This window comes from Macrosteles quadrilineatus, unplaced genomic scaffold (genome assembly GCF_028750875.1).
Source record: "Macrosteles quadrilineatus isolate MER2022 unplaced genomic scaffold, UCM_ALF_1.0 Scaffold_2__2_contigs__length_208266976, whole genome shotgun sequence".
Lineage (NCBI taxonomy): Eukaryota > Metazoa > Arthropoda > Insecta > Hemiptera > Cicadellidae > Macrosteles > Macrosteles quadrilineatus.
The window spans coordinates 10,448,782-10,465,551 of NW_026542595.1; the positions used below are offsets into that span (position 1 = coordinate 10,448,782).

The 16,770-nt window shown below is 31.3% G+C and overlaps 1 protein-coding gene across 11 annotated transcripts in view; it reads left to right on the top strand.

Annotated features, from left to right (window-relative positions):
- The window catches only part of LOC128986010 (RNA-binding protein Musashi homolog Rbp6), an 802,253-nt gene that overhangs the window by 592,288 nt on the left and 193,195 nt on the right, over nucleotides 1-16,770 (top strand). For all 11 annotated transcript variants that reach the window (XM_054406067.1, XM_054406068.1, XM_054406071.1 and 8 more), the window contains exon 5: nucleotides 8,724-8,765. In XM_054406067.1, coding sequence (XP_054262042.1) covers nucleotides 8,724-8,765 — 42 coding nt within the window. The remainder of the gene's footprint in view (nucleotides 1-8,723; nucleotides 8,766-16,770) is intronic.

Genomic DNA, 16,770 nt, shown 5'->3' on the forward strand with positions numbered 1-16,770 from the left:
ACTAAATATAGTGTACGAATCTTTCAAATGTGTTCCAATTAAGTTGTTGTTTCTTATTTTAGGTTTTATCGTGTTGAGAAAACTTTACATAAATAGTATAGTTAGGAAATGCATGTGTAACATAGTTAAAGACTTGTAACATATCAGAAAACAATATAACAATACGGTAGCTGATAGGAACGCGGGTGGTAGTTACTGGCTTCCTACCAAAACATCTGTTGCATGTAGATGTAAATGCTAACTTACGTAAACTGTACAACTTTGTACTGTCAGATTCCACAAGTTGTACAAGTGTGCAGCTTCAAAATGCGTTTTGTATTCACCACTTGGCCTTCCTGCATCAGAACTTACGATGCCGCATCAAACTGATGTTCTCCGTGCAAGCTTGTGCAGTTAAATATAAAGTGCTCAAGTTTAGTTCAACTGGTCTAACAGTCATGAGATAACTTAGTTTTGGTTTGTATCTAGCTACATATCTGGCATAAGATAGTAAAACATGCATATTAAATATGAATGCTTAACAATTTACTGTTGTGATAAATTGCAGGATTTCTTCAATCTAATTGACTTACCCGAGTATTCATCATCCCTTCAACATTTTATACTAGCACAAATATCCGTGAAATTCTATTTTGGGTGAGTTAGGTTTGTATTTCAAAACCACATTTAAAAAGTTGAGTAATCCAAAAATACTTTAATTAGTGTGTTTCCCATGCAACATCATTGTTTGCCAGAAAAGCTTGGATGTGAAGAAATTTCAACACGGTATATTTTATCCACTCTGACTCACCAAAAACCATCGATCAGTTGTAAGTTATTGTGGAGGTTAGGGCATGTTTCGACACGATGGTGTCATCATCAGCTATGGCGACGTTAAGTTCAGCCGAGGGCTTTGACATAAGATCTAAGAGTAATAGAGTATATACATTACACACAGCTTAGGGACTAAACCATTCTACGTTATCTTCACATCTCAAATCCTTTCTATTGCAAACCTTTGGATATTTTTGATCATATGTCTGTTCGCGTTACTTAATCTACTCATTTATGAATCGAAGAAAAATAAAGAAAATTAAAACCGTTGCAATGATTACACAAACAAATTACAGTATAAAATACAAACATACATTGATTGTTCAGTCTCACATTTTACATGTTAACAAAACTGCAATGGATCGATGTTCGCCATTATACTAAACCTCGAAGTGTACAAGTTGAACTCCGTTACAACACATGTGAACCGTTCTCCGTCTGCACAGTGCACAGTCAGATGTGAAATTGCTTAAGTTGAGGCGATCCAAGTAAGTGGACAACTTCCAAGTTTAATAACTTCCTTCCCGCTTAAACTGCAGCTTAACCTTTGCATGTTGAAATTATCAAATACGTGTTTGAATATTTAAGGGTAATCGCACAGAATCAAAATTTGAATTATAAATTTTACATCCGAGGTTTGTGGTTAGAAAAATAATGCCTCTACGTAAATATTTGTGATATTTATTTAGATTTTATTCAGTTTTGTATTTCTTCGCATTCATAAAACTTCTTCTTAGTAACTAGGAAACTCAACAAATTGAAAAATCGGTCTGTTTGCTCTGTGCAAATGGCTCATTTTTTAGGCTTAAAATTATTTGGCTAATATTATCAATAAATGTTATCAATCAATTATCAATTATTTAAGATGGGGACGCTACTATGTTGCGTCCTTCATAAACATTGTATGTGGGAAGGTCTAAATTTGTTAAGTTTGCGCATCGTGAAATATTTTGATGGAGTTTTTATACAGAACGGCCGAAATAAGGCTTAAGCGTATAACGAAAAATACAACTTGGGTGTAGTGTATGATGACAGTACTAACTACTAAGGGACAATCCACAAGGTGACAAAGAACATTGCTGTGCAAATGAACGGTGCTTGTAGGTTTTCATTCAACAAAGCCGCAAAACTAGAACAATGATCCCATTCCAAGATGACTATCGGATTAGGAATATTATAGTTTTGGTTAGTTTGAATTTACTTTACTATGTCACTATTGTAATTATTTATATCATTTGAAAGGTTAATAAGTGAATTTCATTGAATAGGCTATGGAATAATATTCTTAGTTGATAGCGAGCTATTTTCTCATCCCTTGATTAACTGATGTAACATTCAAGTACTGATACTAGTATGAAAGGCTTTTTATTTTTGTCGTTTTTACTTAGTTAGGAAATTTTACGTTAAGTATGTAGGTATGGTCTGTAAGGTCTGTTTTGTTACCAATATTTTATACCAATAATTTGCCAATTTCACATGGTCAGTTATATTTACAACTCAAATAATTTAAATTGCAAACATTCGGATGTTCTTGATACTATCCATATGTCTACCTAATAAGACATACCATATATATAGCGCAAATGAGAATTGGAGGAGCCGTCTTATCCAATCAGATAAGTTTATTAGGGATGCGATTTTATCCTATACAATACCTTTTCCAATATTCTATTCCAAGTTTTATCATTTTAGTTACTTAAAAAACAAATATTAATATTTGGGATAACTTGGGGATGTAAGAAGTTCAAGCCTCTTGCTCAATTTGCTTGCTTAATTTCATGAGAATTTCACACATCGATGTGACGGCTCAGACCTCATCAATCAAATCATCTATTCAACATGCATCTACCAGCGATTCTTGGGATCTGTTACAATTGACGTCTCCATCTAACAACGCAGGCTCTTAGATAAATAAATTGGTTCACGCATTATAAACTCTAGACTTATTCCGCAATAATTTGTTGTATTCCCAAGATAAGAATAGTATGATCAGTATCAACTTCATATTATTCGATTGTAGCACGTTTTAAGTAGTTTTTATTGTTTTTGTTTTTTTTTTCGAATTCCTAGTTATATAAAAATTTCTAAAATCTAACATCTAAAATAAGAACAAGTATAATAAATTTACTTAATGTAATAAATTTAAATATATAATATAGATATAAATATAAGTTTTATAGCAATTATTTATCAAATGTATTCATATTTTTACTTCTATCCATGTAATATTTAACGTAAAACAAAGGTAAAACTGTATAGAAACATCCATAATCTCACATGTGTAATTTCCATTGGTAATAAGGTTTCAAAGGTTGTGGTTTTATACAGAAGCCTTTTAACGTGAGTGATAACTTGTGTAAAAATTCGTTTACAATAAGAGTTGTATTCTTAAACTCGTTTTCGCCCTCACGATTCTACCTTACGAGCGTTTATATTGATATAACCACTTGTAACGAGCTTAAATCAAAAGTGTGGGAATAATTTCAAATTGAACTAAGTGTGTAGGAAATAATATGCAACATTTGATCAAATAGGAGCATTAATTAATTTATGTTATAATAAGGACCAAAGTTTCTTAGTGATATTATAAGTTTCAAATAAATTAACGTACCAGGAACAACCTAGTTTCGAACTTTGAACATTTTTTTTTTTATTTCAGAATACAAAATTTACTAATAAGAAATTTATTTCTTGTTCGATTACATTGTAGTAATGTGATGTCATAAGTCATAAGTTTAGTTAAGTAGCCACTAGCGCTGACTGTCGCTGCGGCTGACAGCGTAACTAACACTGTTCATATCAGCTGATTCATTACCGGAACTGATTTATTGAATGTTGTACGTTGTACCTGCCTCCGCCACGCCGCGCCGCGCCGCGCAGTGACGTCAAACGAGCGAATAAGGTTACTGCCTCATCAGTGAAATAGTTAACGTTTTCGTAATCAAACCAAACTTAAACATATAACATTTCCTCGTCTGAGCAAGTACCCAGTAATAAGCACATGAACTGAAGTTTGTAAACATTATTTCTAACCACTAAAACATAAAAAATAAAACGTATTCAATAATTGAGCTAATTTTAAAAAGTAATTGCTACTTGATATTAGGCTACAGTAAATTTATAAGTAATTCAGAATGGTCTCACAATAATTGTAATGAAGTTTTATTAAATCTTTATAGTTTCAGATTCTATTCTAGTATTCTATAGTTTAGTATTCTATTATGTGGAAAGCTTTTAACTGTTTCAAAAGTGATATTGCTAACTTGCACGTTTACTTAATTCTTTCACCGTATAAGGCACATCGGATCTACAATATTTATATAACTAACAATTTAATAGTAAAAAAAACTGGCCTACTAATTCCAAGCTGCAATCTCAAAGATTCCTGCAATTCATTGTAACTAATTTTATGCCTAAAATGCTAACACGCAAAACAACAAAACACACGTCAAGTTTGTTCAGTACGTTGTGAAATTGCACAAGTTAAGCAATCTCATTTAAGTGGACAACTTCAACAGCGAAGTTTATTAACTTCCTTTGCATAAATAGTAACTAAATAGTTTGGTACCTGTTATTATGAGTAATTATTTGTACAATTTCTAGTGCTATTAAAATATAGTGTTATTTTTAGTTTTATTCGAAATACGGTAGACAAGTAATATATTTTATGATCAAATTAATCTTTAATTTTCTACTTTTTTCTTGTAAATTTCTCATAGCGATTGATTTTTTTAGTTTTTATTTAGTTTTGCCACCCTTTGTATCTACTTATTTATAATTTCTAATTTGTTTTATTACCACGTTTTGTACACCTTAAGCAGTCTTATATGTCCCTGCACCATTTTCACCTGGAATAGGTAAGCGAAAGTAACTTTTTTAAAGAGAGACATGGGACTTGCGATACACATAATCATACTGAGACAGCTGTTGTTCCAAACGAAAAGATTTAAAATCGTTAACAATTATAAGGCTCAAATCCATACCAAATGTGGATGGTGCCAAATATGGTTCCGTTTGAAGTGCTGATACAATCAAAATCCCACATATTTCAAACTATTAAATAAATTACATAAACGTGGATGCAGAAATCTATGTTCTGAGAACTTGACTTCGACATGACTGCATTTTATGTTACTGCGTCTTTGCAAACAAAGTACCACATTACAGCAATGCTGGATGTTTATTTATGTTCTCCTTCCCCCAACTATTGGTTTTTTGGATTTTCCGCCTGTCATGTGTAACGCCTGTAGTATATAAAAGCCTTACGATTAATTTTACTTACTTAATTTTCAGATTTTTAACTCTGACTTGTAATAGCATGTAAATGTAAAAGGTCAATTTATTTAATTTTTTTCTGTATTTGTTTCTATGAAAGGTTTTTATAAGGGATATCAGAGATTATATAAAAATATCATCGATACTTTGACTATCTGCCTTAAAATAGTTACACGGAGCTACGTATGGACAGAAATTGAATTGGTTATTATTCTATAGGAATTATGTATAGTTACTTTAAGTTGAAAACAAATGTATCGTATATTATTATGATTGGAACCTTCAACAAAAGTGCTGGATTTCGTTGACTTGCTTGTATTTTATTTATTTATTTATTTATTTCCAACGGACATCTTCATTTTACAGCCATACAAATCAATCCAGTACAACTCAGGATGGCTTATACCGTAATTTAACAAAGACAACAGAAAACAGTATGAAAGGATTAAATAGTTCATTGTAAATAAAGAAACTTAGCTTACTAACATCCTAATGCAAAAAGGAACAAAAACAGAGTGAGTTTACATAATACTGAAAGTGGAAGACTAGAATACATAGTTGATAATTGATAATAGCAAATTTTGTGCTTATAGACTAGAAAAAATTCAACAATATAATAATAATTTAACAACATATGATCGTCAAACATCTGAAGTTATTATTTGAAAATGATCCAGCTATATTGTATTAGTAAAACATATATGTACGTTGTACCAAATAATGCATAATATGTAAATAATATCCCTACATTATTACACCCTATAATTTCACCCTAAATATTGTTATATGTATACATAAATCATAAATAATTTAATTAATACGTAACTTCGTAACTAAAATTAGGTGTGAGCGAACCAATCAATATAAAGTCAGTCACTTGAATTCAACGTACCTAACTATAAAGTATGACTGGCATATTACGAGAAATTATAAAAGCAATAGCACTATTTATCCTAGTGGAAAATTGGTTTATAAAATAGTGTATAGTTCCATTTGGAAGCAGAGCAGGACTGATGTAACAGCTGATGTTTCCAATATCAGCTCAACCAATATACCTCATACACATTGAAGGCGGTAGAAGGAGCAATCAAAAATTTATCCAATCTCATATTTATGTTCCATATGTTGTGGCGGATTGTATTATTCTTTAAATCTGGGCTCATATGACACCAGCTTGAATTTTAAAGCGTCAGATTGTTTTAGAAATGTGAATTGAATCTTGGTATACCTTTTTCGTTTTATATGCATGTCATTATCACAATGCTATTATGTAACAATTATAATTTGTTACTGCACTATATGATTAGTACAATTCTTACACCTATTTATGTAATATTATACGAGCTCTAGTCGTAACAAAATTTAAAACTTCAATATACAGAGTGTGCCGTAAGTAAACAGCCAAACTCCGAGAAATAGTTAAATCGGTCAAAATAAAGAGAAAATCAAGAATAACATATTTTCCAAAAACGCAAAACATTAAATATTTTTATCTTTTAAGTTTTTTAACCGATTATTATGCAGCTTGGTACGTATGTAAAGGTTAAAGAGCGACATGTTAGAAAAAAATTCATCTTGATTCATCTTACATTTTCAAAATTGCGTAGATTTTAATTTTTTAACTTAAATTATTACAAAATGGCAGATTTAATAAAACAAATTAAGAACATTTTTATTTGGCATTTTTAATTCCCTATCAAACGATACCAAGTTCAAAAATATCGAATAAGAAATAGGCAAAATATTACGATTTTTAGTTGTAAATTTGGGTAGAATAAGGCTAAGCTAGTCAGGTTTGCGCCATTTTAGATCTAAAAATCGTAATATTTTACGTATTTCTTATTTGTTATTCGTTTGATAGGGAATTAAAAATTCAAAAAAAAAGTGTACTAGACCTTTTTTCATAAAATCTGCCATAATTTAGTAATTTAAGTTAAAAAAGTTAAATGTCAGCCATTTTTGTTATCTTTAGATGAATCAAGATGATTTTTTTCTACATAGCACTCTACTATCTTAACATACGTACCTAGTTTCACAATGATCGGTGAAAAACGTAAAAGATAAAAACTTTTATGTGAAAGAAAAATGGCAGATGTCTGGTTAACGAAGCGATTTTGGAAACATATTATTCGTGATTTTCTTTATTTCAACCCATAGAACCATTTGCAGGAGTTTGGCTGTTTACTAATGGAACACCCTGTATATTAGCGTTGACTGTAGAGAAACAGTCAACGATATTAGTTAAAACTGAGACCAGTTTGCTTTAACTACACTAACATGCCATGAGGGATTGAGGCTAAACAAAATTACAACGTTTCATTTCATTGTTAAATTATCTAATTTTATAAAGCAAAAACCATGATATGTACTTGGTTGAAAATATATTTATTTACAAATAATAGTTATTAATATAAATGAAGTTGGGATCTGTTTGATGATAATGTGTACAGTTAGAACATAAGTAATCGTACATTATGGTAATAAAGTTAACTTAAATCGATAAAAAATATCCCTTTGTACAGTTTGTGTTCTCAGTTTATAATACTGAGGAGAAATTGACCTGTGTTTTTCTTGAATGAGGAAAGTGACAATGACTTGCTGACAACGATTTTGCTATCTGAACTTTAAGTTTATAATAACATTTAAAACACTAATGACACATTAATGAAGATAAACACTGAAAGGTAAAAGATTAGAGATAATACAATTATATACGTTACCATGTTATCATTATAATTGTATAAGCTACTTCTTTGTTATTTGACGCAAACCATGCGTCAGGGCTGGTAGATCTGGAATGCAAACTGCAACATTAAATACAATTTCATAGATAATTCCTTAAAACTAATCATTTTTAAACCTACTGGATATCACAGTTCTTTTTGCAAGTTAATGTTTTGCCCTAAGCTAATGGTTTTCATTATTAGGCAGTTATTTCGGAGTTTATATCATAAACTAAAAATAATTTTCTAATCCAAGAGAAAGATAATTGATATCTCATCAAACAAAGATTACTTGAAGCTGGTTTTGAAAACTCAAATGCAAAAGTATAGAAATGGAAATCTAATTGGAATCACATTGTCACAATTCGTTTACGTTTTGGCCTTTCCCTTCATCAAACCGTTCTTATTTTACTATTATTCTTCGTTCATCCATTGAGCGTCTAATGATCGGACGGCGATTAACTTAAATCCCGCTTTCAAAATACCTACTAAATCACTTTTCCTAAGTAAATAAGTGATCACTTTTTTTGTATTTCAAGTTGATTATAAAAGGAAAGACAGATTTTCTTATTGAGTTAAATATTATTTATTACCTCTTTCGACATAAAGACTTGGCAAGACTTGAGTAAAAATTAATTATATTCTCATATTCACTATTTACTGAAGGATCAGGGCTTTTTATAAGATTCCATGTTGTGCTTTTCTCAAATCAAAATGCTGTACTATTTTACTTCTAGTTCATTTTTCTGTCGTGTGCATTTTCTCATCAGATTGTACATTTTCGGTGTGAGTTCAAACAATATTAAGAAATAACCTTAAAATATATTTCTCAGGTAATGTTTCAACAAAGAAAAACTACTGCGAACGCTCGATTGAACAGGAGATGAGTTAATGTATTTTCTTTTGTTTCAGATTGACCCCAAACTAGCCTTTCCTAGAAGAGCACATCCAAAAGTAAGTAGCTCTCTAGTTGTATTACCTTGTTATATTGCCACTTTATACATTCCATGTTATTTTACCTAGTCGCTTTATTTACCGCATCCAACTAACTCTATTACTAAAATGTTATCCTACCTTTATCCTCCCTCCCTTTCCTTGAATGTCTCAAATCGGTTACCCCAGCCCCTTTAACACGTCTGCAAGCGAAGAACGATTGGATATTTCTGCATCTTCGGAAGGTCGAAACGGAAGCTATAAGGATGAATAAGTGAGGAGCTGCGCCGATTGTATTACGCTCAAAGGAAAAAGAAAGCAATTGAAAGTGTAAATTCTCTAAAGCGGGCGCTCGATTCATGCTTTTGCATAAGTAAATAGTTACTTGGCGCCTCGCTTACTAGATTGGAGTACGCTGTTGTATTTGCTCAATTCTATTTAATAATACACATCACCTTACTTTACTTAGTGTTACTGGTAAGGAATTGTATCCCAAGGATAATTTAAACCCGTCAAATAATTATCTGTTTGAGATCTATCTATAGGTATCTTGAATTATTAACGATATGTTTCATCAATTGGCAATTAACGTATTTTCTATCAATCGTATGAAATATGTATTCCTGGGTAATGCATTTCCAAACACGTGATTCAGAATATTTTTTATTTGATATTCAGATTATTTCTCAGTTGTTTGGACATTGTAAGTTATGAACGTCAGTGTAAAATCGCTATATCTAATTCATTTGGATGATTATGAAATAATTCAATTCATTGTGATTTTAGACTCGGTAAAAACTTGGTAAAGAAAATTGTCTATTGTGTAGCCTGTCACATTTACCTCTACTCTTTAAGAACACTGCACTTTACTTTGACACTGCATATAATGTTTTTTTTATATAGTCATAACAGTTTTATATAATAATAATCTATGTATACATAATGAAACATCAAATCGTCGCTGAAACAGTTGTGATAAAAGAAGTACTTAACTCGACTCAGAATGCCTCTTATCCTAAGACTATGCCATTGAATAATAACATTGAATTACTCGTTAATTTTATTCGTGATCCAACGCCAATATGGTATTTTGTAAATCAGGATATGGTACAATCGTTGTAACTTTATAAGTTATTATCATAAAATACAAGACAATATAAAAGGCCTAATGGATTACTGTATTCGAACTCGTTGTGTGGAGGGATTTATCTTCATATTTATTTTATTTAATTTTGTTTTATTCTCGACTCAATTTACCCCAGTTAACTGTACCTATTGGTGTATGGTATGAAAATTAATAACCAACCTTTTAAGTAGTGTGAATGTAATTATGAGGCTAACTGAGAAAGCCATTCATTACATTTTGTTATATGATGTTTCATAGTCATGTATCTCAGATCTCTATAGCTGGATACCAGTATTTACAACATTGATCCAACGTCCAGAAGGTTGATCCACCCAAGTACTTCGATCTACTTGGATTAGAAGTAGTACTTAATTATTGGCATTTCTAGGGGGGATTGTTTGAGTGTTTCAAATAGAGGCGGAACTCTAAACAGAGTTGCCACGACCGCAACAATTGTGTGACAATGTAAATTTTGTAACTCATTGAAGACATAACAGTGTAAAACGTAGCTATACCTAATCCTAATATAACAGTATACTGATACAACAATAAATAGTGTCACAATCTGTGTAAATTGCATGATGGACTGGGCAAACTAAATCACAACTATAGTTACGTCCCAAGCTTATTGTGAAAGTATACTTATGTAATCTGAAACATTGTATATCGGTCAATGATCATGGTCATTCATAGAGTGTTAAACATTGTAATAGTTCAGGTCTATTTGAGCTACGTTCCTAGACACGGGTCTGGACCACCTCGATGGTCTGGACATATGTCACAGCAAAATGCCGCTGTATTTATAGTGTTACAAATAGTGTAAAATGTGTATACGATTGCGAGCAACGCTGTGTTACGCGGTTTACAAATTGCATATTTAATGTGTTTTTAACATTTATATAGTTTTTTTTTTTTACCGGGACTTATACCCGAGAGGTTTAGAGCTTGCCCTCAAATATAAGGTCTAATGTTTGATGTTTCGTTCCCGAGTAAGGTATTACTGGATCGAGATGCCAAGTAGCAAAATTACCTTAATGATACTTCAAAACTTAATGCCGTTGGTGCACCGTAACAAATCCCAGACTTGAAACCTTTCCTAAACCGGTACCTTAAAAAAACGGTAAAACTGCAAATAGATAAGAAAAGCATAAGTGAATTTCAAGTAAAAATCTAAAAGTGCTTGTAGGTTTATATGTTCTCAATATTGTTAAAGTCGGTGAGAGCTTTAAGCGTAATTTTGGAGGTGTTATTAGTATAGCAATTGTATTTCGAAATTTTGTAGTTTCTTTATTTATAATAACTTTGTACTATCTGATAGTAACACGTCTTACGTGCATTTTAATGCTATATCTTGATTCCGTTTCGGCTTTCTGCGTTTAAATTTGTATAGATAATTCCAATTTATGTATAAAGTAATGAACGGATATTTTCTGTATCGTATCTTTTCGACATAAATTTGTTCATCTCAAACCAAACAAATCATCCCCCTATCCTATAACCAAACAAATTATCCCCCCATAACCCTACCTATCCTACCTATCGATAACCAGCTGCAAAGTATAGTACAGGGAGGTTTACTTTTATTACGCCATATAAAGTGACAATAGAGTGTAAACGAGACATGCATATTTCACGTATCAGTTGGTCCAGACAGAAGCTATCTATGGCAGTGTAAAACCGGTGAGATGTAAATCGTCAGTGGGTGTCTGGCCAACCAGGGGTGATTTGGCGTTTTACCAAACCTCGACATTGCATTTAGGCCTGCACACTGCACATGTATAACAGCATATAGGCCTGCCCAGTCTGTCGTCGTTAACATTGCTTTTGTTTTCTTTGAATCGTTATTAGAAAATAGGATTTAAAATATACTACGGGAATTTCGATGCCAATGTCTGAAAGTCTGCAGCATGGATTTTAATAATAAAAATAGAATTCTTTTTTATATCATTTGTAGAGTTATTGAGTATGTTTGGGTGAGTCGTTCCTAATATTTTCAATACGTTTAAGAGACCGGCAACGATATACTAAGCAGATTAACCAACCGTGAATCGCTGAAATATTGTAAATATTTTTGGTAAATTATTATGTTGCTGGAACCGTTAAATTTAAATAAAAACAAACATTAGAAAAATTACTGAATTTGCACAAACAGTCTTTGCCTTTATTGTGCACTTATCGCCCTATTCAGTTACGTTTTTCGAAAGTAATTTCAAATACTGGATTGAGCAAAATCACACGAAGCTTTTGAAATGTTTCCAGCAATGTAACTATTATTTCTTCGTTCTGACCTAATAATTGTACCAAGTAGTGTTGTATAGCCCATAAAATATTAAATAAATTTATACTTATTTGGCCTGAGCCTACGCAATTAATTGTTACTGTAAATCCTAGGAAAACTCATCAAATTAATGTTATATTGTTTGCAGTTGTATAAGTAATCAAATAATTAATGTCATAGTTTATTTGCACATTTTGGCCAGACAATTGAACATGAACACAAGAGTTAATTCAGTAATTACTCAAACTAAATAATAAGATTCTTATATACAAATCTGTTGAGTAAATGTGGAAGGCAGGGTAGGATTGAGTATTTAATTATTTTTGTCTATGGATATAAGTATTTTAATGTCATTATGTTAATTAGCAAAGAAAGATTTTAGTAGGCTTTCCCCAACATTCAATTATTAATTTATTTCAACATTAATATGAGTAATATTTTCAATCGAATTAATTAGTATTATATTGTTATTACAAGCCCGTCTTGAAACATTCCTTTGAAATGAAGCTGCACCTAAATAAAGTGCCACAAATACAATTTTCTTTTTTGTTCAAGGAAACTCCCATTTAAATATTTTTATATTTCAGTGTAAATAGATATCATAGCTCAAGTTCGGCGATAGCTTTTCAGTGTATCTTAAACGTTAAACTGATCATTCCATAATATCAGTTGTGATGTGGGAATGGATGAATACAGGTAAATGAATAAGTCACGATCTCAAGCTCAAGATCGTATTTCGCTTAATGTGAAAGAAAGGAATAGAATGTGTAATTTAGTCTGAGCGGAGCTGAGTTCATGCCCCTGCATAAGTAAATAGAACCCCTCGAGGCTTCGGATTGGAGGTGCTGCTGGCTTAGCCCGATTCTACTTATTAATACAAACCTACTCGCTATTCGAGCTGTGGTGGGGTTATATATATGTGATAGCAAGTTCTTGTTATCATTTGAAAATATGTACAAAATATGTATTTTGAATTTGAACTCGCTTGTCAAGTTGTTATCTGACGTTTAGCTATCGATCCCCTTTTCCTCTTTTCGGTCCTTTTAATTAGTCTCCTTTCCTAGCTTGTTTATATGAACAAGTGTTAAAACTATCAGTTGTTAATTATCTTTCACTTTATTGGTCGAACCTTTTATTTTAAAATAACAGATGATTTACTTAGTCAATGGTTACACATAATCTTAAAGGTGTTCTTCAATGAAAATTATAAAGGAAAACTAGTTGTCTTAATATTGTGTTTCAACATAAAATTACTTATAGAAAGTCTGTAAAAAGTAAACCGATATTAAAAGGTCAGCATTTTAATTTTAATGAAGTGTAAAACTTTTGAAATACAGCTAGTCTTATAAAAAAAATTTTAGGATAAGTAATGCGTTTTATTACCAATTTTTAAAATCTCAATATTCTACATGTAGTACACGTAGTAGCGAGGGAACTTCGATTACGCGTTTCCCAGGCCACGTGCAGAGATCAATCTATCTTAGTACATAAAGCCTTTGAAATAGATCATGTCGTAATAATCGTACCGTGAATAATAGAGACGAGCCAGCAGAGTAGAGGCCATAAATATTGGCCTACCGCAGGATGTGTGATTATGAGCCTATGGTGGCCAAACTAGGCCTGTTTATGTTTTAGAGCTGCCAAGTTGTTGGAATACGTAATCCTGTTTTATAGTGTTTTATGTGATGCAATACTGTGGTACTTACTCACCACACTCCGCCCTTTCTTGAATTATTGGTTTTTATTCGTCTCATTAGTTCATAATAGTTTAAACATTTTCCTCTACTGCTAAAACTCAGTCGTGTTTTTACTTTAGTAAAATATTATGACGCAAATGTACAAATTATATCACTTCTCCGGAGTTAACATCTTGATGTCTAGTTGACCACTATATTGTTTTTTACTAATAGTGACTCAGAATTCCAATCACCATATGTTAACATCAATCATACATTTATTACATTAGTCATTAATCAAACATTATTTAAATAGTTTGACTAGTTTTGAACCAAAACATCAAGAGTAATTTAGTGTTCTAGTAACAAGTACAAAGACATACCATATTAATAACTACTTAAACCTTAGGAATTTGGCTATTAGACATCATGTTAGATAATTGTTGGATTACACTTTTCTATACGTTTCATGCTGTTTACATACAAACGCCCAACGCTTGTGTAATTTTTAACAAACTTTCCCTCACCAAACACCGTCATACACACTATTGTACGATGTAAAGCTCACGTTATGGGCGCAACTTTGCCAGTTGTGCTTGTTAAAGTCTTGAGTCTCGAACTTCAATACCATTATTTATCTGGGGACCGATTTATGATTCAATATTCTCTATTGGTTCCTCCTGTAATGGCTGTTTTATCCAATACTTCTAAAGTTTTTCACCTTTCCGATTCTTCTATTTTTGCACGGAAAGTCTACACACATTTTGTCATTGTACTGTTCATGAATACTTTTCATGAAAAAACTAAAAGGGTGATTCAATATTTATGTTTATACGTTTAATTAATGGAAAAATTTTAGAATCTACAAAAAACCCTAAACTACTATACTGATGACTTAGAGTCTGATTAGGCCTCCATCACCTATCTAGTATCTACTAGCAGCCTAAATGTTTGCTTTGTCGTGGGTTAAAAATATAAATTAATCAAAGATAGTTATAAATATATCAAATACTACAATTTGTTAATAAGAACTACAGTCGACTAACCGAAATAATAGTTTGAAAATTTAAAACTATAAGAATAGTTAAATGCAACTTTTCTTTTAGCTATTGATCTTAAACGATAGATAAGCCCTGAGATAACCCACTGTGAGGTTCTTTAAATTAATAGACTAGGATTATGGGTCGTAGCGCTTCATATATCTGGATAAGTTTTTACTGCACCCATTCAAGTTATCTCAATGTCCACAAGGTATATTACATATTACCTGAAAGTACTTGTTTATTATTATGTACGGTAAAAAATGATAACTGATAAACCCTTTTATAATCATTATAATATTTTAATGCAATTAATCGTTAATTCACTTTGGATCTAAACTAAAATTCGGCAAAAACAAACGAGGAAACGTATACCAATAACACCAAGAGAGCCTACAAATTATCTGTCTTTGAACCGCACCTCTAAAGATTCTAAGACCCTAATAAACAATCTAATCAAATATTTTCATGGTATATTTATTAGCTAATAAACAAATATTGTAAAATTGCAATACGTTAATTATTATTTGACATCTTAACTACCTTTGTGCCTAAGCTATGTAAAGGTAAACTTATTCTTTTTGCAATAATAATCTGAAGGAAGGACAAATAGTAACGAACACATTTTTTTGTGAGACTCAATAACCATTCATCATTCGAACCCTTCAAGAAAAGCAAAGATTAATACTCAGAAAATATACGCGAAAAAAGTAATAAGAAACGTATAAATGGTAAAAGTCTAATCTGCAATATAAATGTGAGGGGAAGTATTTACAGCGTTTGATAACTCCTACTCTACTCTAAGGCAGGAAGGGTTTGTAATATTAACTGAAAGGGGGAAGGCTTGAAGCCTGCGATCTGATTCACAGGGCACTTGATATATTTACCTACAGCGGATAATGGGGCTGGACGTCATCTCAGGCGAGACTGAATCCATTTACTTAATTCTTTCTACATGGATTATATATTTCACCGAATTGTGACACTGTCAAAGTCCTTACATACCCAGTTAAAAGCAGAAAAAAGATAAAAATATGGTAGCTATAATATTTTAAAATAAATGTAACGCCAATTACATTTATATTTAAACCTATATTTAGATTACGGACTATAAATAGTTGTTGAAGGTAGTGTAGTATTTTCTTTTCATTATATTACACTAACCACGGTTTTTGCGAAATATTTGAGCAAAAATGCAATATTTTGATAACAAATATTTACTGATTATGACATACATGATATGACTGCTCTTTTACTTTAAATAAAACACATTTATAAAATACAAACACAAATTCTAACAATATATAATGTTCAATCTTTAACTGTAATAATACACAATTAGGTCAATATAAGTTATCCGTATACAAATAAATTACAATTAATCACACCAAGGAAGTTAATCACACCATTTTTTTTTTTTTTTTACAAAAAAAGTCATCGAAGTGAGTCTGGTAATCTAGGGCTGAGCTACTGCTGGAAAAAAATGAAAATAAACTATCTGAGAGTCGTGCGACAAATAAAAATTACCTGGTATTTTTACAATAGTAACTAAAATCAAATCCATAAATGGGTAAAAACGTAATACGTTGTTCTGAGAAAATTTATAAATACAAAAATGTACCACAAAACATATTTCCTTATTTCGTCTACAGTTCAATTGTATGTACAAAATAAGTACCGTGCTGATATTTAGTATAAAATTACTGAGCATTCGATACAATAATCTAATAATGATACTGTATGTGAAATAAATATTTTTCATCCTTCTACCTGTTTATAAATAGATTTTCTTCAAGTTACTTTTTAAAAATGTTTTGTGTACATTTTATAAATTCGTGATTACAATAACCAGTTTAATTACAGAAATTATTCAAAATGATGCTCTGCTGTTTTTTTTTTTTTTTTT